Source organism: Oncorhynchus gorbuscha, unplaced genomic scaffold (assembly GCF_021184085.1).
Source record: "Oncorhynchus gorbuscha isolate QuinsamMale2020 ecotype Even-year unplaced genomic scaffold, OgorEven_v1.0 Un_scaffold_6470, whole genome shotgun sequence".
Taxonomy (NCBI): domain Eukaryota; kingdom Metazoa; phylum Chordata; class Actinopteri; order Salmoniformes; family Salmonidae; genus Oncorhynchus; species Oncorhynchus gorbuscha.
Genome location: NW_025750059.1, coordinates 1 through 21,076, shown reverse-complemented (window position 1 = coordinate 21,076; position 21,076 = coordinate 1). Strand labels below are relative to the sequence as shown.

Below are 21,076 nucleotides of genomic sequence, written 5' to 3'. Positions count from 1 at the left end.
ACCTCTCTGTCCCTGTATCTGATGCTGTCTGGAAAACATCCCACCTCTCTGTCTCTGTATCTATCTGGAAAACATCCCACCTCTCTGTATCTGATGCTGTCTGGAAAACATCCCACCTCTCTGTCTCTGTATCTGATGCTGTCTGGAAAACATCCCACCTCTCTGTCTCTGTATCTGATGCTGTCTGGAAAACATCCCACCTCTCTGTCTCTGTATCTGATGCTGTCTGGAAAACATCCCACCTCTCTGTCTCTGTATCTGTATCTGTCTGGAAAACATCCCACCTCTCTGTCTCTGTATCTATCTGATGCTGTCTGGAAAACATCCCACCTCTCTGTCTCTGTATCTGATGCTGTCTGGAAAACATCCCACCTCTCTGTCTCCGTATCTATCTGATGCTGTCTGGAAAACATCCCACCTCTCTGTCTCTGTATCTATCTGATGCTGTCTGGAAAACATCCCACCTCTCTGTATCTGTATCTGCTGTCTGGAAAACATCCCACCTCTCTGTCTCTGTATCTATCTGATGCTGTCTGGAAAACATCCCACCTCTCTGTCTCTGTATCTGATGCTGTCTGGAAAACATCCCACCTCTCTGTCTCTGTATCTGTATCTGTCTGGAAAACATCCCACCTCTCTGTCTCTGTATCTATCTGATGCTGTCTGGAAAACATCCCACCTCTCTGTCTCTGTATCTGATGCTGTCTGGAAAACATCCCACCTCTCTGTCTCCTGTCCCATCTATCTGATGCTGTCTGGAAAACATCCCACCTCTCTGTCTCTGTATCTATCTGATGCTGTCTGGAAAACATCCCACCTCTCTGTCTCTGTATCTGTATCTGTCTGGAAAACATCCCACCTCTCTGTCTCTGTATCTGATGCTGTCTGGAAAACATCCCACCTCTCTGTCTCCGTATCTATCTGATGCTGTCTGGAAAACATCCCACCTCTCTGTCTCTGTATCTATCTGATGCTGTCTGGAAAACATCCCACCTCTCTGTCTCTGTATCTGTATCTGTCTGGAAAACATCCCACCTCTCTGTCTCTGTCTCTGTATCTGTCTGGAAAACATCCCACCTCTCTGTCTCTGTATCTGATGCTGTCTGGAAAACATCCCACCTCTCTGTCTCTGTATCTATCTGATGCTGTCTGGAAAACATCCCACCTCTCTGTCTCTGTATCTGTATCTGTCTGGAAAACATCCCACCTCTCTGTCTCTGTATCTGATGCTGTCTGGAAAACATCCCACCTCTCTGTCTCCGTATCTATCTGATGCTGTCTGGAAAACATCCCACCTCTCTGTCTCTGTATCTATCTGATGCTGTCTGGAAAACATCCCACCTCTCTGTCTCTGTATCTGTATCTGTCTGGAAAACATCCCACCTCTCTGTCTCTGTCTCTGTATCTGTCTGGAAAACATCCCACCTCTCTGTCTCTGTATCTGATGCTGTCTGGAAAACATCCCACCTCTCTGTCTCTGTATCTATCTCATGCTGTCTGGTCATAAAGAGTATGACACTGTTGCTGCCCGCAGCGTTGAATGTGAGTGAAGCAAGCAAACTTTTGGTCTCCCTTGATTAAATTTTTTTTTTTAAAATAATAGCCAACTAGCATTGAGCTAAACTGAATGAGAATGTGAATGGTCCTGGCGCACAAAATAAAAGTGTAAAGCCAGTTTAAATTTGGCTTCGCTCCTATCGCATCTAAAGAAATAGTCTTAAAATGTCAGAAACATGAACTTGCTCGACTGCTGTAGGTCATGTAACTGTTTGTTACATGCAATATGCTTTCTGGACTTCCCTGGACAGATGTTGCTCTTCGGTTTTCTGATTAAACAAAAGTGTGGTGGAATTTATTCTGCCACCTTTGTCTTCATGTTGTCTCATGGTGTAAGGACAGACGAAAAAGAGAAACACACTAAGTGTAGAAAACCTATTACAGTCGCTCCTTGACATTGTCTCTCAGGCCCTCTCCAACTCTTAACTTTGAGACACTGTGAGGAGAGACGCTGGGAGACAAGAAGCAAATACAGGAAGTGAACATTTAATGGATAAAAGACCAGACACAAACAAGGACAGCGTATAGGCCCGGGGATAACATAACGGCATCAATGCTGACACAGGGATGAAACGAAGGAAAGGACAGATATATGGAAGGCAATCAAAACGTGAAGGAGTCCAGGTGAGACCAATGAAGCGCCGATGCGCGTAATGAATGGGACAGGTGTGCGTAATGAATGGGACAGGTGTGCGTAATGAATGGGACAGGTGTACGTAATGAATGGGACAGGTGTGCGTAATGATGGGACAGGTGTGCGTAATGAATGGGACAGGTGTGCTTAATGAATGGGACAGGTGTGCATAATGAATGGAACAGGTGGGCGTAATGAATGGGACAGGTGGGCGTAATGAATGGGACAGGTGTACGCAATGAATGGGACAGGTGTACGCAATGAATGGGACAGGTGTACGCAATGAATGGGACAGGTGTTCGTAATGAATGGGACAGGTGTGCGTAATGAATGGGACAGGTGTGCGTAATGAATGGGACAGGTGTGCGTAATGAATGGGACAGGTGTGCGTAATGAATGGGACAGGTGTGCGTAATGAATGGGACAGGTGTGCGTAATGAATGGGACAGGTGTACATAATGAATGGGACAGGTGTGCGTAATGAATGGGACAGGTGTGCGTAATGAATGGGACAGGTGTATGTAATGAATGGGACAGGTGTGCGTAATGAATGGGACAGGTGTATGTAATGAATGGGACAGGTGTGCGTAATGAATGGGACAGGTGTATGTAATGAATGGGACAGGTGTGCGTAATGAATGGGACAGGTGTGCGTAATGAATGGGACAGGTGTGCGTAATGAATGGGACAGGTGTGCGTAATGAATGGGACAGGTGTGCGTAATGAATGGGACAGGTGTAAGTAATGAATGGGACAGGTGTGCATAATGAATGGGACAGGTGTGCGTAATGATGGGCAGTCTCATTCAAGTTATTTGTATTTTTTTTATTATTTTGTTTACTATTTTTCCCATTGTAGAATAATATTGAAGACGAGGCAAAGGGTGGCTACTTTAATGAATATAAAATATATTTTGATTTGTTTGAGAGAGGGGGAGAGAGAGAGAGAGAGAGAGAGAGAGAGAGAGAGAGAGAGAGAGAGAGAGAGAGAGAGAGAGAGAGAGAGAGAGAGAGAGAGAGAGAGAGAGAGAGAGAGAGAGAGAGAGAGAGAGAGAGAGAGAGAGAGACTCCTTTTCCCACCCACCTCCCTATAGGTAGACCATGAACGACTAGGCTACCTGACCATCTCCACTGTAGGTTGTGCCAGACTTTGATGCCATAAATAACCATTATCCCAAAAGCTCTGTGCATAAATTAGCTTTAAAAATGGCCATGTTTAATCTAATACAGATTCCCGAGTGGCACAGGGGTCTGCATCTCAGTGCTAGAGGCATCACTACAGACCCTGGTTTGATTCCAGGCTGTATCACAACCAGCTGTGATTGGGAGTCCCATAGGACGGTGCACAATTGGTCCAGCATCGTATGTGTTAGGGTTTGGCCGGGGTATGCTGTCATTGTAAATAAGATTTTTTTTCTTAATAACTCACTTAAATAAACGTTAATAAAATATTTTAAATTAACATACTTTGAAATTATATCATTTACATTTACATTTAAGTCATTTAGCAGACGCTCTTATCCAGAGCGACTTACAAAAAGTAATCCTTCTCACCCCCCCCCCTTTAAGATTTAGATGCACTATTGTAAAGTGACTGTTCCACTGGATGGCATATGCCATCCAGTGGAACAGTCACTTTACAATAGTGCATCTAAATCTTAAAGGGGGGTGAGAAGGATTACTTTATCCTATCCTAGGTATTCCTTAAAGAGGTGGGGTTTCAGGTGTCTCCGGAAGGTGGTGATTGACTCCGCTGTCCTGGCGTCGTGAGGGAGTTTGTTCCACCATTGGGGGGCCAGAGCAGCGAACAGTTTTGACTGGGCTGAGCGGGAACTGTACTTCCTCAGTGGTAGGGTGGCGAGCAGGCCAGAGGTGGATGAACGCAGTGCCCTTGTTTGGGTGTAGGGCCTGATCAGAGCCTGGAGGTACTGAGGTGCCGTTCCCCTCACAGCTCCGTAGGCAAGCACCATGGTCTTGTAGCGGATGCGAGCTTCAACTGGAAGCCAGTGGAGAGAGCGGAGGAGCGGGGTGACGTGAGAGAACTTGGGAAGGTTGAACACCAGACGGGCTGTGGCGTTCTGGATGAGTTGTAGGGGTTTAATGGCACAGGCAGGGAGCCCAGCCAACAGCGAGTTGCAGTAATCCAGACGGGAGATGACAAGTGCCTGGATTAGGACCTGCGCCGCTTCCTGTGTGAGGCAGGGTCGTACTCTGCGGATGTTGTAGAGCATGAACCTACAGTAACGGGCCACCGCCATATCAGGCTATGTAAGCTAAATGTACAAACAAAAAAATATATTAAACAAATATCCTAAAGTATAATTGTGCTGCCATCCTGTTAGAAGGTAACAGATTATTGTATTACAATGGTTAAATTGGATTTTCATTGTGTTCAATGGTGTTATTTGCCCCCTAGTGGCGCTTTCTGGTACTTAGAAAGACAACGCAAACGGGAAGTTCAGAATTTGTTTTGCACGCATAGAAGCAGCTACAGACAACGCTACGGTGCAGGTCTTTCAATGTCGTTATTTCTTGTCACGCTTCAGCCTTGGAAAAATATTTGTTTGTAAGTTCGATTCAAGCATTTAGCTAATGATGATAATCTTGTTATTGATAGAGTTTCTTACATATCAATGTTGGTTGCATTTACTCACAAATTGCAATACCTTTTGTGTATGTAGTTAGCTGTATTACTTTGCTCATGCGTCTGGCAAACAAATTGTAAAATATACATGTAGTGGCTTCCTTTCGTCTTTACCATAGCCACTGCCCAAGCCTGGAGCGGGGTTATTTGGTACGCATACAGTCCACACTCAAGGTTTCCAAACGGCCAAACATTCAATGACATCCAGGGATATGGTGCAACAAAAATGTTTATTCTTCTTATATCTAACAAATAAATGAGTCTCCAATCAACTTAAAGCACAAAATACTTGATATGGAAAATACATATTATGGTCTGTATGTCTGTATGTCTGTATGTCTGTATGGTCAAAAAAACTATACCGCTCCCGCGTCTAGCAAGGACTCCCTCTCCCGAAGGCCCAACTTCCTGCCTTTATCCTAACACAATTACCACAATACAATGAACAGGCAAGAGGGGGGGGGGCAAATGTCCGAGTTACACTAACAACAAATTAATATATCTCAATCGGGTAAATATAAATCATAAAGGTACGTACCTAATATTTCATCATTTACATTCATATTTAATATATTTACACAAATATACATGGAGCTCCATATGTTCGGTCTTTTATACAAATATGTCCAAATCGGCTCTAACATACCGGCCCCTAATTGTTGACTGCACTGAATGCACAACAATTACTTAATATTCAAACAGAGCCAATACACAAAACATTCTATACCAGAGCACTATTACAGTTTATAGCTATATACAAATATACAAGGTACCATATAGGAAAATAGTCCATAGATCTCAATCTGAGTTGAAGTGTAAAGGTGTTCAACTTTGAAAAATGTCAAGAGTTTGACGTCCAAAAATGTATGACATCAAAGAATGTAAGAGTACGACATCAACGAATCAGAGGTGCACGTGATTCTAAGATGGAGCACTGTGTGTGTGTGTGTCACTCCGTCGCCTCAAGGAGCAGACAGAGTTTATTGATAGGTCTCTGTAAGATATTGGTCTTAGTCTTAACCATGACGCTCCGGACAAGACCTTTGGCCCCTGGCAAAGCCTCCACCACACGCCCCATTAGCCAAGAGTTCCTTGGGGCGGTGTCATCGACGATGACCACGAGGTCACCAGGACTGAAGTTTCTCTTAGTTTTGTTCCACTTGTTCCGCTCCTGCATAAGTGGAAGATACTCCCTGATCCATCTCTTCCAGAAGAGCTCAGTGATATATTGTACTTGCTTCCATCTCCTTCGTGAGTATAGGTCGCTTATCTGGAATAGTCCTGGTGGCAGGACTGGCTTAGCTTTCAGATGAAGCAGATGGTTCGGAGTCAGGGGTTCTAGATCATTAGGGTCATTTGTTACAGTAGTGATTGGTCTGTCGTTCATAATCGCCTCAACTTTACACAAGGCTGTCTGCAAAGCCTCATCATCCAGTACTTGCTCTTTAAGGAGTGAATAGAGGATCTTTTTTCACCAGTCGGATCAACCTCTCCCATACCCCCCCATGGTGGGCTCCAGAGGGAGGGTTGAATGACCATGTCACTCCTTCCTTCAGTAATTCTTTTGAATCTTGTTGTGATCCAGCTCTTTCATAGCTTCTCCTAGCGCTCTGTGTGTTCCAACAAAGTTGGTGCCATTGTCTGTTCTGATACTTGTTACTGGGCCCCTTCGACAGATGAACCTGCGCAGGGCATTGATGCAGGAATCAGTATCCAGATAACTAGCAACTTCTAGATGGACAGCTCGACTCACGAGGCAAGTAAAGATCACACCATAACGCTTCACATGAACGCGGCCTCGCTTCACCTCTATGGGGCCGAAGTAATCTATGCCCACATGGGTGAAAGGCGGCAAATCAGGTGACACCCGATCTTGTGGAAGGTCGGCCATCTTCTGTTCTCCAGCTCTAGCTTGCATCCGCCTGCAAAAGACACAGCTCTTAAGGATCTTCCTTGCTAAAGAGTTGGCACAGGGTATCCAATATCGCTGGCGAAGTCTAGAAAGCATGTGACCTCTCCCAGAGTGGCCAACCTGCTCATGGATGTGGAGTAAGATCAGTCTAGAGATGTAGGCGTCTTTGGGCAGGATCATAGGATTCTTTAGTTCCGTAGGCATAGCAGCCTTGCTTAACCTTCCTCCTACTCTCAGAATCCCATTGTCAACAATTGGATCAAGCTTACAGATTGAGCCACTTCTCTTGGCACATTGTTTTCCTTTCACAACTAGTGCAATTTCTTGTTTAAAGTGATGCCGTTGTTCAAATCGAATGATGACCTTTTCTGCTTCATCTAGGTCGTCCACAGACAGACTTTCTTTTCCAAACGTCAGTTTGAACTTGTCAATTTGTTCCTTCAGTGAGTTTGTCAGACTCTGATCTGGTCTTGGATCGGTTTGAGAGAGAATTTTCCTTTTCTGGCTTAACTGTAGGAGACGTTTCTTCAGTTTCAGCATCCAGGCAACTGCTTTCTTCAAGCTGTTCCATGTTGAATAGTACTCAATCAGTTTGCTGGTTGGACTCTTTTCTTCCACACTTGTATGGTTTATGATTACGTCTTTTCTCACCTCTGGATCATCCAGAGGGATGGAGCCAATCTCCTCGGGACTTTCGGCCATTGAGTTTGTTTTCTCCAGGAATTCTGGTCCTTTACGCCATCTCTTTGAGTTCAGGAACATTTCAACATGTAATCCTCTTGAGGCATCATCGGCTGGGTTGTGTTTGGAGTTCAAATACCTCCACTGTTTTGCTTTCGATAGGTCACGGATCATAGCAACCCTATTAGCCACAAAGGTATGGAATTTCTTGGTATCATTGCGGATATATTTTAGCACAGACTGGCTGTCCGTCCAAAAAGTTGACTCCTCAAGTTCAATCTGGAGCTCCAACTTTAACATCCTGTCCACTCGCACTGCCAATGTTGCTGCAGCAAGTTCCAGTCTGGGGATTGTCATCTGCTTGAGTGGAGTCACCCTTGATTTCCCCATTATGAATGCAATGTGAACCTTTTCCATACCGTTTGATAACCTAAAGTAACTTGCCGTGCCATAACCTTGTTCACTTGCATCACTGAAGTGATGCAGCTGTGCCGTCTTGACTTGACCAAAGTTCTCAGGCATCATACACCTGTCTATCTGGAATCTGGAGAGCTGGTCCAGCTCTGAGAGCCATCTCTGCCATGAAATAGAGTGTTCTTCAGGGATGACTTCGTCCCATCCACACTTCAGCTTGCAGAGCACTTGAAGAATTTGCTTTGCCTTTAATACAAATGGGGCGAGGAAACCTAATGGATCATAAATAGAGCTGACAGTTGAGAGAATACCTCTTCTTGTAAGGGGTCTGTTCTTGACAGTGACTCGGAAGGTAAATGCATCACTTTCAATGTTCCATTGGATTCCAAGTGCTCTTTCAACAGGCAGCTTTTCTCTGTCCAGGTCCAGTTCTTTTATCTGCTTGGCTTTGTGTTCATCAGGGATAGAAGCCAGCACAGTGCGTGTCATGCTGGTGAAAGAGGACCCAAAAGCGACTTGGCGAAAACAGAGTCTTTAATCCAGAAAAGTGAATACAAACAAAAAAACACAACTTTCACTCGAAATGACGAGGACCAACTGGAGACTCGATCTTGAACAGCAGGTGAACAGCAGGTTGCCTCGGGAAGGCACTCGAACCAGACAGACTCAGACACCTGCTCACCACGCAGCATCTGAGGAAAACACGACACGACAGGGCGATACACAATCACAGCACGGTGAATTCTAAACAAGGAACCGACAGGACAGGAACGGAACACAAAGGAAGAAATAGGGACTCTAATCAGGGGAAAGGATCGGGAACAGGTGTGGGAAGATTAAATGATTGATTAGGGGAATAGGAACAGCTGGGAGCAGGAACGGAACGATAGAGAGAAGAGAGAGCGAGAGAGTGAGAGAGGGAGGGGGAGAGAGAGGGATAGAAAGAGGGAAAGAACCTAATAAGACCAGCAGAGGGAAACGAATAGAATGGGAAGCACAGGGACAAGACAAGATAATAAATGACAAAACATGACAGTGCGGCTGTTGCTGACCCACTTGGTCAATTTGAACCCACCCTGAGAGCACACATCCCTGAGGTTTTTCGTGAGAGCTATGGCTTGTTCTTCTGTGGCCACTGACCTGAGGCAGTCATCAACATAGAAGTTGGACTTGACTGTTTGAATTACCTCTTCATCGTACCTCTCACAGTTGTCTTCTGCAGTCCTTCGCAGTGCAAAGTTTGCACAACTTGGAGAGGATATAGCACCAAAAAGATGTACTGTCATTCTGTACTCCTCCAATCTTTTGTTAGTATCACCATCCGGCCACCATAGGAATCGCAGGAAGTCTAAGTAATCTTCATGGACACGTACTTGATGGAACATTCCTTCGATGTCTGCCATCATGGCAATGTGCTCTTGCCGAAATCTTAGCAAGACTCCTATAAGCGTGTTTGCCAGGTCAGGGCCTTGAAGGAGTTCACTGTTAAGAGATATACCTTTATAGGATGATGAACAGTCAAGCACTACTCGTATCGTTCCTTTGCGCTTATGGTGAACGCCATGGTGTGGTATGTACCATACCTTGCCTTTCTCTCTGAGGAGCTGTTCTTGTGGTACCTTCTCGGCGTAACCTTTTGTTATCATCTCTTCCATGAAGCCTTTGTACTCTGCAGCGTAACCTTTGTCCTTCTTGAACTTAATGATAATATTTAGAGCCCGCTGCTTTGCCATGTCACGATTGTTTGGCAGGACTACATCTGTTTTGCGAAAGGGCAACGGTAAGTAGTAGTGATGGTCTTTGAGGGTTATGGAGCTTGATACGATCTCCATAAACCTACGATCCTCAGCTGACATCTCACTTTTCTCTTCATACCCTCTCTCAGGGAAGTCATGGTTGTACTGATTTACAAGAAGAACCCCCAGGTCGGCAATTGAGATACGATTGGCCATCACCGTAGGATGCCCAGATTCTTCTGCCATGGTACAATTGTTAAGAGGACCGTTCATCACCCATCCAAAGAGAGTTTTCACTGCATATGGTCCGTTGCCTTGGCTATTTATGATTTTCCAGGGTTCCATTGCCTTTGGAGCATTTACGCCAATCAGGAGTTCGACGTCGGCGTCAATTTCCTTCAACTGAACTTCTTTCAGGTATGGCCACCTTTTGAGATCTTTCTGAGTGGGAATGTTCTCTCTTGTCACTGGGATCTTATTTTGGGTGTAGACCTTTGGTAATGCAAGAAATGTGTCACCTTCCACATTGCCAATCTCTAATCCAGATATTTCAAAGCTCTTGGTAGGACTCTCCTGCCCCATTGTGCGTAGCAGAATTTCAGTCTCACTGCCTTTAGCTTGCATCTGCCTCATGAGTCTCTCCGTACAAAATGTTGCTGAGCTACCAGAATCGAGAAATGCATAGGTTAACGTAGACTTGCGTCCATTTGCCATCTTTACTTGTACTGGCACAATCGCAAGTGCACAATCTGTACCGGCCCCGGTATCTTCACCAGCTTCCAGTGAAACAAGAACACTGCTGACAGTCTCCTCCCGCTTTACTGCTACACCCCTCGTATCTGCCTTCAGAGATCTAAATCTCTCTCTTCCTTCAATGTGCAGGATAGTGGGGTGCCTTCTTTGACATTTCTGACAGGTCATCCTTCTTTTACATTCTTTGCTTAAGTGTCCTCTCATCAAACAGCCAAAACAATGGCCTTTTGATCTCAGAAACTCAACCTTGGCTTCATGTGGCTGTGCCTTCACCTGTTGGCAGTCGACCAGGAAATGCTCACCAGTGCAAAATACACATGAGATACTGGGAGCATCAGAAGGGTAGGTGCCTGGTTTCTTGATTTTGAATGTTTGTTCTTTTAGAGGTTTTTCCGAGTTACAATCTGCCACTACATCTACTGCAGTGGCAAAGCTGCTTCCCCTACTCTTGGATTTGAACTGCTGTTTAAAGACAGCTTCTGTTTTGGTTTTAAAAACCTTTTGTTGGTCAGGGGATCTTGGATATCTCCGTACAACGGATCCTGCAGTATTTTGGCCTGTTTTTCCATGAACGTCACAAGGTCACTGAACTGGGCCCTCAGGTGGCTTCTCTCTAAAATATCACATGCCGTAGACCTCCATTTTTCCCTTAGTTTGTAAGGAAGTTTTGACATGATCAACTTTATGTTGGAGGGAAGATTAAGCTCTTCCATGTTCTGTAGGTCTTGCATAGCGTTACAGCATCCTCTAAGATAGAGTGCATAGCCACCCAGTCCCTTTCCATCATCCGGTTTGATGTGTATCCAGTTCCAAGCTTTTTCCATATAAGCAGTGGTGACTTTGATTTCATTGCCAAAGTGTTCCTTTAACAACCTCTTGGCCTCTGCATAGCCTCTTCTGGCTTCCATATGCAGACAACTACGGACCAGATCCTTGGGCTGACCAGAGGTGTACTGTTCCAGGTAATAGAGCCTATCCTGGTGACTGCTTGTCTTATCTTCTATTCCATGCTCAAATGCACGCATAAATGGCCTAAAGTTTAGAGGATCACCGTCAAACATGGGTATCTCCCTAACAGGGAGTGTGGCCTGTTTGTGCTGTAGTACAAGGAGGTCAGCAATTTCATTCTGCCTTTGCATGACAGTAGTGAGGTTATCATGGCTGGTATTATGGCTGATACCCGCAGTGTTGATTCTGTGTTGATTGCTAGACCTCGATGTTGGCTGCTGAAGGGTGTGGTTTATGACTGTTTTCTGAATAGGTTTTGATGGCTTTGTGGTCGGTTGTTGTAAAACTCTTTGTAGTGGGGTCTTTGGAACTGCACCTAATGCAGAAAATGCAACAGGTGATGGTTCAGGTTCCTTATAGACCTCGGGTTCCTGGTTCTCATAATAAGAGTTCATTCCATCTTCTTGGCTTAGAAAATGGGCTGCCACAGAATGGGATTGAGAAGTTGACTCAACACTCTCCAGGACCTTCAGTTTGGCATTATATGCTGCTATGTCCATTTCCAGTGCCATTTTTTCCATCCTAACATTCAGTTGAGCTTTCTGTTGTTCCAGTTGAGCTTTCTATTGTTCCAGTTGAGCTTTCTCCAGTTCCAATGCATGCTTGTCCTGTAATGATGCTTGGCGAGCTAGTAGAGCTGCTCGTTCTGCCTCAGCTTTTAGGCGTGCAGAGGACACTGAGGAAGCAGTTTTAGAAGACTTTGTTTTACTTGATGTTTTTGACACATTGGAAATGCTGTCGTGTGGTTCAATGAGCGTTTGTGGCTCGATTTCAGCTTTTTTCCATATTTCCACCTCTTTCAGGAAATGTTCATAAGTTCTCCTTCTTGGTTGATAATAGTTAATGCTCTCCTGTTCGTGTTCCTCCTCTGTGACCAGCTCTAGCACAGAATCATGAGCATTCTTAAAGTCATTGAGAACAGCATGGAATGCTTCAAGACTCTCATCCACAGTTTCAATGTTTCCTCCATCAACAAGAAGGGCTTTTATTTCATTCATTTTGCGTGTACACACTCCAAGTTTGCCTCTCCGGGCTGCATAGAGTGAATTTAGATGCTCCTCTGCCCTCTCCAGTGGAGTCTTATTTGGGATTTCATCCTCCATCATTCACTTTTAGTTCACTCAATTTACAATGACACAGTTGTTGGTTTTTGATTGTTAAACGTAATGCCCCTTTAGACCTCCTTTAATGCTTTAAAAACACAGTCCTCCATTTCAGCATATTGACCCATTTTGAATTGAACATGTGCAAGTTCGGCATTTTAGATGCGTTTTAAACATTTCATCCCATTATAAGTTGTCCCTTTAATGAAGTTTAAACACGCAGTATCTTCAGATCCTTAGATTGCAATTTGTTGCGTTGATGCATTGCATTTCCACGTTAGGCCAAATATTAGACATAAGATTAGGCTACATTGTGCATAGGATCTCAGTGTTTCCCAAACTTAAACTTCTTAATTGTTTTCACAACGCTGTGTTTTGAATTCCATTCCCAAGTTTATCAAACATTCCAATTAAAAGCACATTTGCGCTTCCATAATATGCATGATCAAATGATCGCATTGAACAGGGCAGCTCATTCATTCGCAGTGGTTACTCACGGCTGGCGAATTCTAGGAGTTCAAATCCTTCCAAGCGAGCTGTCCTTACGATCCGGATGCAATTACAAATAGAACAATATCCAGCGTGTGTCCGAACCTGAGATTTCCTTCCGATAGTAATCCTTCGCGGAGTTTTTTGACTTGATTGTAGTGGCTTCCTTTCGTCTTTACCATAGCCACTGCCCAAGCCTGGAGCGGGGTTATTTGGTACGCATACAGTCCACACTCAAGGTTTCCAAACGGCCAAACATTCAATGACATCCAGGGATATGGTGCAACAAAAATGTTTATTCTTCTTATATCTAACAAATAAATGAGTCTCCAATCAACTTAAAGCACAAAATACTTGATATGGAAAATACATATTATGGTCTGTATGTCTGTATGTCTGTATGTCTGTATGGTCAAAAAACTATACCGCTCCCGCGTCTAGCAAGGACTCCCTCTCCCGAAGGCCCAACTTCCTGCCTTTATCCTAACACAATTACCACAATACAATGAACAGGCAAGAGGGGGGGCCAAATGTCCGAGTTACACTAACAACAAATTAATATATCTCAATCGGGTAAATATAAATCATAAAGGTACGTACCTAATATTTCATCATTTACATTCATATTTAATATATTTACACAAATATACATGGAGCTCCATATGTTCGGTCTTTTATACAAATATGTCCAAATCGGCTCTAACAATACAATACTGTAGTTTTGTTACTGTTTCTAGTGTAATATGCTTTGTTATTCTACATAAATGGTTATACATTATTAGAGTAATGAAAGGAGCCAATTACCATATGGTTAACAATTATCTATATGGTTTGGCATCATGCCAGATGCATGGTACCTTAGCGCGTGCTTTGTATTTATGCAACTTCAAATGTTTAATGTACAACTACAGTATGTCGGTGTGAATTGAATACTAAAGTATATTCTTTTCTGTATTTTGCAGTTTCACAACATAAACGTTTTCAATATATTCATTCAAGAAAAGTCACGCCTTGGGAGTTTTATTGAAGACTTAGTTGTTACCTATCTGTCTAGTTTTGCATGGGAACGCAACACAAGGGCAGAATAATAATCTTTTCGAAAGTACTAATGTTACTGTCCCCACTACAACATAAATACATGTAATTTTGTCCTTGAAACATATAAATGAAGCACTGTCGAATTCATTCCTATGGGACTGTGTTTCAGAGGAGTGCCAATATGGCCGCCGAGTGGGTTTTACAGCCTCTCATTGGCCAATACATAGCATCGGCGTCCATGGTTTATATACATCATTGGCTGCATCGCGCTGAGCTCACTTCCGTGTATTCTTTATTCGACGGACCGCATGCTTCCGTCCCCATTTTCATAAAGTCAAAGCGCCGCGACAGGAGCACCTATCCGCAGTTGTCAGTAGCGGTGCGCTATAGCAGCGAGAGCTCTACATGCGAAGAAGTGGACATTAGTGTGGACTATTTCACCTTCTGTTTATTTATCTTTTTCTACCCACTGAAAGCTTGATTTTTTTAATTTTTAAATTGCATATTTTGCATTACGAACTGATTTTTAAACTCAAAAAATGGAGAATCAAGAAAGCGAGTATCTCCCGGAGCTTCTCGCGGAGAAGGACAGTATGGATGTCTCGTTTACGCACGCTATGAAACTTTTATCTACAGGTAAAAACACATTTTATTAGCAAATGTCCTGCCTCGAGAAAAATGATTGACATTTTAGCCATTGCGATAATATATATATATATATATATTTTTTTTTTTAAAAGGTGCGTTTTGACAACGACGCACCTTGACTAGACGGGACTGCTAACGTGGGTCTGCAAAACAGTCGACCCGTCACCCCACTGCACTTACAGGGTGACACGGTCTAGACACGGGTTAACAACCCGGTTGAATGATACTGTGAAATATAGCTTTTATGGAGTTTGGATTTCCATGCGCACATGGTAACCTATCCGAAGTCTCGCCCTGTCGCATACTCAAAGCATCTCTATTTTCACAGTGGTCTTTCTGTGCGCTCAAACCAGAGACTGTGGTGGGACGTTCTGCCGTCTTTGTGTGGCAGATTAACTCCCTTATTTATTATGTGGTCGTTGTCCGCAGAAAACAAGCACAAAATACCATGTTTTCTGCCCCCTCGGCAGGTGGTCCAGAAACCTTTTGTATTTCTAATGTGGGTGATTGCACAGAGAGAAACAATTCATAGTTGCATGTCGCTCTAAAACGTTTTTATAAATCGCATATTACCCTTTGTGATGGTTCATTTTGAGTAGCCTACTATTGAAGCAAAAGGTGTGTGTGTGTGTGGCGAGACGAGCACGTTTTGTTCTCATGGTTTGATTAGCAAACAACCTCACAGGGGCTGATTTATTGACCTTTAAGAGAAAGCAATAAACATTTCAAATATTTCTGGAATGGATTTTACATTTGCCAAATGCATTTAAACACATGTTAATACGTGAGGTACATCTGTAAATGTACTTGTAATTATATATTTTATATATTATATATATTTTTTTACAACGGGGTCAGTTTGATACAGTGTAACTGTAACAATTAAGCAGTTTATCTGCCTAAACACGGTGGAAGTGATTCGGTCAGTTACGAGATGCTACCATTCGTTTATTTCTTCTTATTATATTATTATTATTATTATTATTTTTTGTAGGGTGCTGGTTTCACGAACACATTTTAATACTAGTCCTGGACTAAATGGCAGGCTCAGTGGGGGATTCTCCAAGGAAATAACGGTTACTCTGTCCGGGAAACAGGCCCGTTCAGTTCAGTCAAATGTGTAAAATATTACAGCTGAACTCTATTTTGAAAGGCTGAAATCCGGAGAAGCACAGCACTGAGTGATTTAACATGGTTGAAACGGTGTGTAGCCTGGTGTTCCAGCTGGATCTGTCCTTTCCACCCGTGTGTTTTGCGTTATAATCCAGACCTCCTGGAATGGACATCTAGTGCAGTACCGTAACCCACCACCTGGTGGAGGTAGTTTATAGATTGTTTAGCCTTATGACCGTATCAAGACCCTCTGGTGGCTGTCAGTACCTTTTTGAGTTCACAGATGAAGGAATGATGGTTCATTGTTGCTTGAAATTGAAAAGTGTCCTGGTTTATTGTCTCGTAAAATACTGTGTACTCAAAACGTTTCAGGTGGGTTGCCACCAGGTCTATCAGTGAGTCACAATGCAAAAATAAAATCTTCCGTATATCTCACTTTGTCCCTCATAGAACTTTTGTCCAGTACTGCTAATAATTACCATTTTAAAACGTCTTCTCTTTATAGTGCTAGATTGTGGCCAGCCTGTTAGATTGTGGCCAGCCTGTTAGATTGTGGCCAGCCTGTTAGATAGTGGCTGGCTGGCTGGCCTGTTAGATAGTGGCTGGCTGGCTGGCCTGTTAGATAGTGGCTGGCTGGCTGGCCTGTTAGATAGTGGCTGGCTGGCTGGCCTGTTAGATAGTGGCTGGCTGGCTGGCCTGTTAGATAGTGGCTGGCTGGCTGGCCTGTTAGATAGTGGCTGGCTGGCTGGCCTGTTAGATAGTGGCTGGCTGGCTGGCCTGTTAGATAGTGGCTGGCTGGCTGGCCTGTTAGATAGTGGCTGGCTGGCTGGCCTGTTAGATAGTGGCTGGCTGGCTGGCCTGTTAGATTGTGGCTGGCTGGCTGGCCTGTTAGATTGTGGCCAGCCTGTTAGATAGTGGTTAGATTGTGGCTGGCCTATTAGATAGTGGTTAGATTGTGGCTGGCCTGTTAGATTGTGAGTGGCTAGCCTGTTAGATTGTGGCTGGCTAGCCTGTTAGATTGTGGCTGGCTAGCCTGTTAGATTGTGGCTGGCCAGCCTGTCAGATTTAGCCTGTTAGCTTGTGGCTACTGTAGTGGGACAATGCAACGCGTCAGTGTCACTGGCTGGTCAAAGGATAATATATAACAATATACTACATGCCTAGGTGCCTTTGAGTGGTACAGTACCTGTGTGGCAGGTCCATGAAGTTTAGAATAGTACAGAAGACACAGCTGCTAGCGACCCTCTGACTCCCGGCTGTTAGTGTAGTTGACACGTTTGCGCGTGGCATACTGAGACGCTGTCATGACTTGAGGCTCTTTCACGTGTGTGACTTCTAACGGTAACTGCATCGTTACAACATAGTAAGATTTCGTGGTTTGAATTTAATTCTCCCTTGTAGAAATCGAGAGAATCCAGAAAGGTGAACCCAAGAAGGACGGAGGAGACGCGTATCTGGACCTTTTCACCGTCAAGAATATCAAACTGAAGGAACGCGTGCTCATACCCGTCAAACAGTATCCCAGGGTAAGCCTTCCACCCCTCTCGTCTCCCCTTCATCCACCCGTCAAACAGTATCCGAGGGTAAGCCTTCCACCCCTCTCGTCTCCCCTTCATCCACCCGTCAAACAGTATCCGAGGGTAAGCCTTCCACCCCTCTCGTCTCCCCTTCATTCACCCGTCAAACAGTATCCGAGGGTAAGCCTTCCACCCCTCTCGTCTCCCCTTCATTCACCCGTCAAACAGTATCCGAGGGTAAGCCTTCCACCCCTCTCGTCTCCCCTTCATCCACCCGTCAAACAGTATCCGAGGGTAAGCCTTCCACCCCTCTCGTCTCCCCTTCATTCACCCGTAAAACAGTATCCGAGGGTAAGCCTTCCACCCCTCTCGTCTCCCCTTCATCCACCCGTCAAACAGTATCCGAGGGTAATCCTTCCACCCCTCTCGTCTCCCCTTCATCCACCCGTCAAACAGTATCCGAGGGTAAGCCTTCCACCCCTCTCGTCTCCCCTTCATCCACCCGTCAAACAGTATCCGAGGGTAAGCCTTCCACCCCTCTCGTCTCCTGACCTTCATTCAGCAGCAGGTGTCTAGGAGTATGCAAGCTCTCAGCCATGCTTTAGGGGGGGACACCAAATCAAACGTTATTTGCCACGTGAGACGAATATAAATGTAGATATTACCCGGGAAACGCTTATTTACAAGCCCTTAGCCAACAGCTCTTGTTTTTTGTTTTTTTTAAGAAGAGTTAAGAAACTGTTGGGTTAAGGCCTTGTAAGGAAGCGTTTCAGCGGGAGGTAAAACATGTCACAGTTAAATGTTTCTCCCCGAGGGACAATGATCAGTGGGTTTTTTTTTTATAGATTTCCTCCACCCTCATTATTTAAAGTGGTACTAAACCTCTGTGTTTCCATGGTGATTACATGGCTGGCGGGACGCTTTAGTGCGACCACTGTGTGTGTGTGTGTGTGTCCACAACCCTTCGGCCAGTCTGGCGGCTTGCACAATTGTTTCCGTTATAGTTGCTTCATGTTTCAAATACTTTTTGATTGTCTAATTCCTGACACCTAGTGAAGGTCTTCCGCATGTTGTATTGGAAAAGGTCATATGACCCACTCTGAAACACTGCTTTACGCAACAGGTACAGAACACACAGCGTCTTTTCAACACTCTCTAGAAGCCTTATTCCTTGACCCATCAACATTGTTTCCATGGCATTTCGACAAAAACATTCAGTGTGCGGACGTTGACTCAATTTGGAAAACTGATTTTAGATTTGAAGAAAGTCATCAAACTAAGGGAATTTAGTCTTTGTTTTCCAGCCAAGTTTTAACTATAAAATTCAATGACGTGAAATATTTTGTTGATTTCATGCTAGTTAACAACCAAATGTGTAAAAAAATAAATGTTTAAACATTTTGTTAATGACGTCTGTTCCCAGTGGAATGTGGAAATGGCGTTGTTTGGTAATGATTATTTTTGTTGTCCTGTAATGTTTAAACGGGCTTCATTTGTTGGCTGACCTGGTCTTGTTTGTTCTGTCTCAACTACCATACCAGCACCTCAGACTTCTGAAGCCATCTGCTGTTACACAAGGAATCGTGTTCTGTAGTCTAAAGCTCTTCTTTTTGTTCTGTTTCCAGTTCAACTTTGTGGGGAAGATTCTTGGCCCTCAGGGCAACACAATCAAACGCCTTCAGGAAGAGACTGGGGCCAAAATCTCTGTACTTGGCAAAGGCTCCATGAGGGACAAAGCCAAGGTGAGAGAGCTGACATGTATACTTCACACCTGTTATCCACCTGTTACACACGCACACGCACGCACACACGCACACGCACACACACACGTTATCCACCTGTTACACACACACACACGTTACGCACACAGGGAGGGAGTCTGGCCACAGCTGTCCTACGGGGGAGGGAGGGAGTCTGGCCACAGCTGTCCTACGGGGGAGGGAGGGAGTCTGGCCACAGCTGTCCTACAGGGGGAGGGAGGGAGGGAGTCTGGCCACAGCTGTCCTACAGGGGAGGGAGGGAGTCTGGCCACAGCTGTCCTACAGGGGGAGGGAGGGAGGGAGTCTGGCCACAGCTGTCCTACAGGGGGAGGGAGGGAGGGAGTCTGGCCACAGCTGTCCTACAGGGGGAGGGAGGGAGGGAGTCTGGCCACAGCTGTCCTACGGGGGAGGGAGGGAGTCTGGCCACAGCTGTCCTACGGGGAGTGAGGGAGGGAGTCTGGCCACAGCTGTCCTACAGGGGGAGGGAGGGAGTCTGGTCACAGCTGTCCTACGGGGAGGGAGGGTGTCTGGCCACAGCTGTCCTACGGGGGAGGGAGGGAGTCTGGCCACAGCTGTCCTACGGGGGAGGGAGGGAGTCTGGCCACAGCTGTCCTACGGGGGAGGGAGGGAGTCTGGCCACAGCTGTCCTACGGGGAGGGAGGGAGTCTGGCCACAGCTGTCCTACGGGGGAGGGAGGGAGTCTGGCCACAGCTGTCCTACGGGGGAGAGAGAGGGAGGAGTCTGGCCACAGCTGTCCTACGGGGGAGAGAGAGAGGGAGGGAGTCTGGCCACAGCTGTCCTACGGGGGAGGGAGGAGTCTCGCCACAGCTGTCCTACAGGGGAGGGAGGGAGTCTCGCCACAGCTGTCCTACAGGGGAGGGAGGGAGTCTGGCCACAGCTGTCCTACAGGGGGAGGGAGGAGTCTGGCCACAGCTGTCCTACAGGGGAGGGAGGGAGGGAGTCTGGCCACAGCTGTCGAACAGGGGGAGGGAGGGAGGGAGTCTGGCCACAGCTGTCCTACAGGGGGAGGGAGGGAGGGAGTCTGGCCACAGCTGTCCTACAGGGGAGGGAGGGAGGGAGTCTGGCCACAGCTGTCCTACAGGGGAGGGAGGGAGGGAGTCTGGCCACAGCTGTCCTACAGGGGAGGGAGGGAGGGAGTCTGGCCACAGCTGTCCTACAGGGGAGGGAGGGAGGGAGTCTGGCCACAGCTGTCCTACAGGGGGAGGGAGGGAGGGAGTCTGGCCACAGCTGTCCTACAGGGGGAGGGAGGGAGGGAGGGAGTCTGGCCACAGCTGTCCTACAGGGGGAGGGAGGGAGGGAGTCTGGCCACAGCTGTCCTACAGGGGGAGGGAGGGAGGGAGTCTGGCCACAGCTGTCCTACAGGGGGAGGGAGGGAGGGAGGGAGTCTGGCCACAGCTGTCCTACAGGGGGAGGGAGGGAGGCTGGGAGTCTGGCCACAGCTGTCCTACAGGGGGAGGCAGGGAGGGAGGGAGTCTGGCCACAGCTGTCCTACAGGGGGAGGCAGGGAGGAGGGAGTCTGGCCACAGCTGTCCTACAGGGGAGGCAGGGAGGGAGGGAGTCTGGCCACAGCTGTCCTACAGGGGGAGGGAGGGAGTCTGGCCACAGCTGTCCTACAGGGGGAGGGAGGGAGTCTGGCCACAGCTGTCCTACAGGGGGAGGGAGGGAGGGAGTCTGGCCACAGCTGTCCTACAGGGGGAGGGAGGGAGGGAGTCTGGCCACAGCTGTCCTACAGGGGGAGGGAGGGAGGGAGTCTGGCCACAGCTGTCCTGGCTGGCCACAGCTGTCCTACAGGGGGGGGAGGGAGTCTGGCCACAGCTGTCCTACAGGGGGAGGGAGGGAGGGAGTCTGGCCACAGCTGTCCTACAGGGGGAGGGAGGGAGGGAGTCTGGCCACAGCTGTCCTACAGGGGGGGGAGGGAGGGAGTCTGGCCACAGCTGTCCTACAGGGGAAGGGAGGGAGGGAGTCTGGCCACAGCTGTCCTACAGGGGAAGGGAGGAGGAGTCTGGCCACAGCTGTCCTACGGGGAGGGAGGGAGTCTGGCCACAGCTG

General features: G+C 46.4%; 1 protein-coding gene across 1 annotated transcript; it reads left to right on the top strand.

Annotated features, from left to right (window-relative positions):
• Positions 1–14,507: 14,507 nt before the first annotated feature.
• On the top strand, positions 14,508–18,988 carry LOC124029467 (KH domain-containing, RNA-binding, signal transduction-associated protein 1-like; the record flags this gene model as incomplete). Its single annotated transcript, XM_046341166.1, has 3 exons — positions 14,508–14,604; positions 17,131–17,255; positions 18,872–18,988. Coding segments are annotated over exons 1-3 (339 nt in total), but the record flags the coding sequence as incomplete, so codon positions are not given.
• Positions 18,989–21,076: the final 2,088 nt, after the last annotated feature.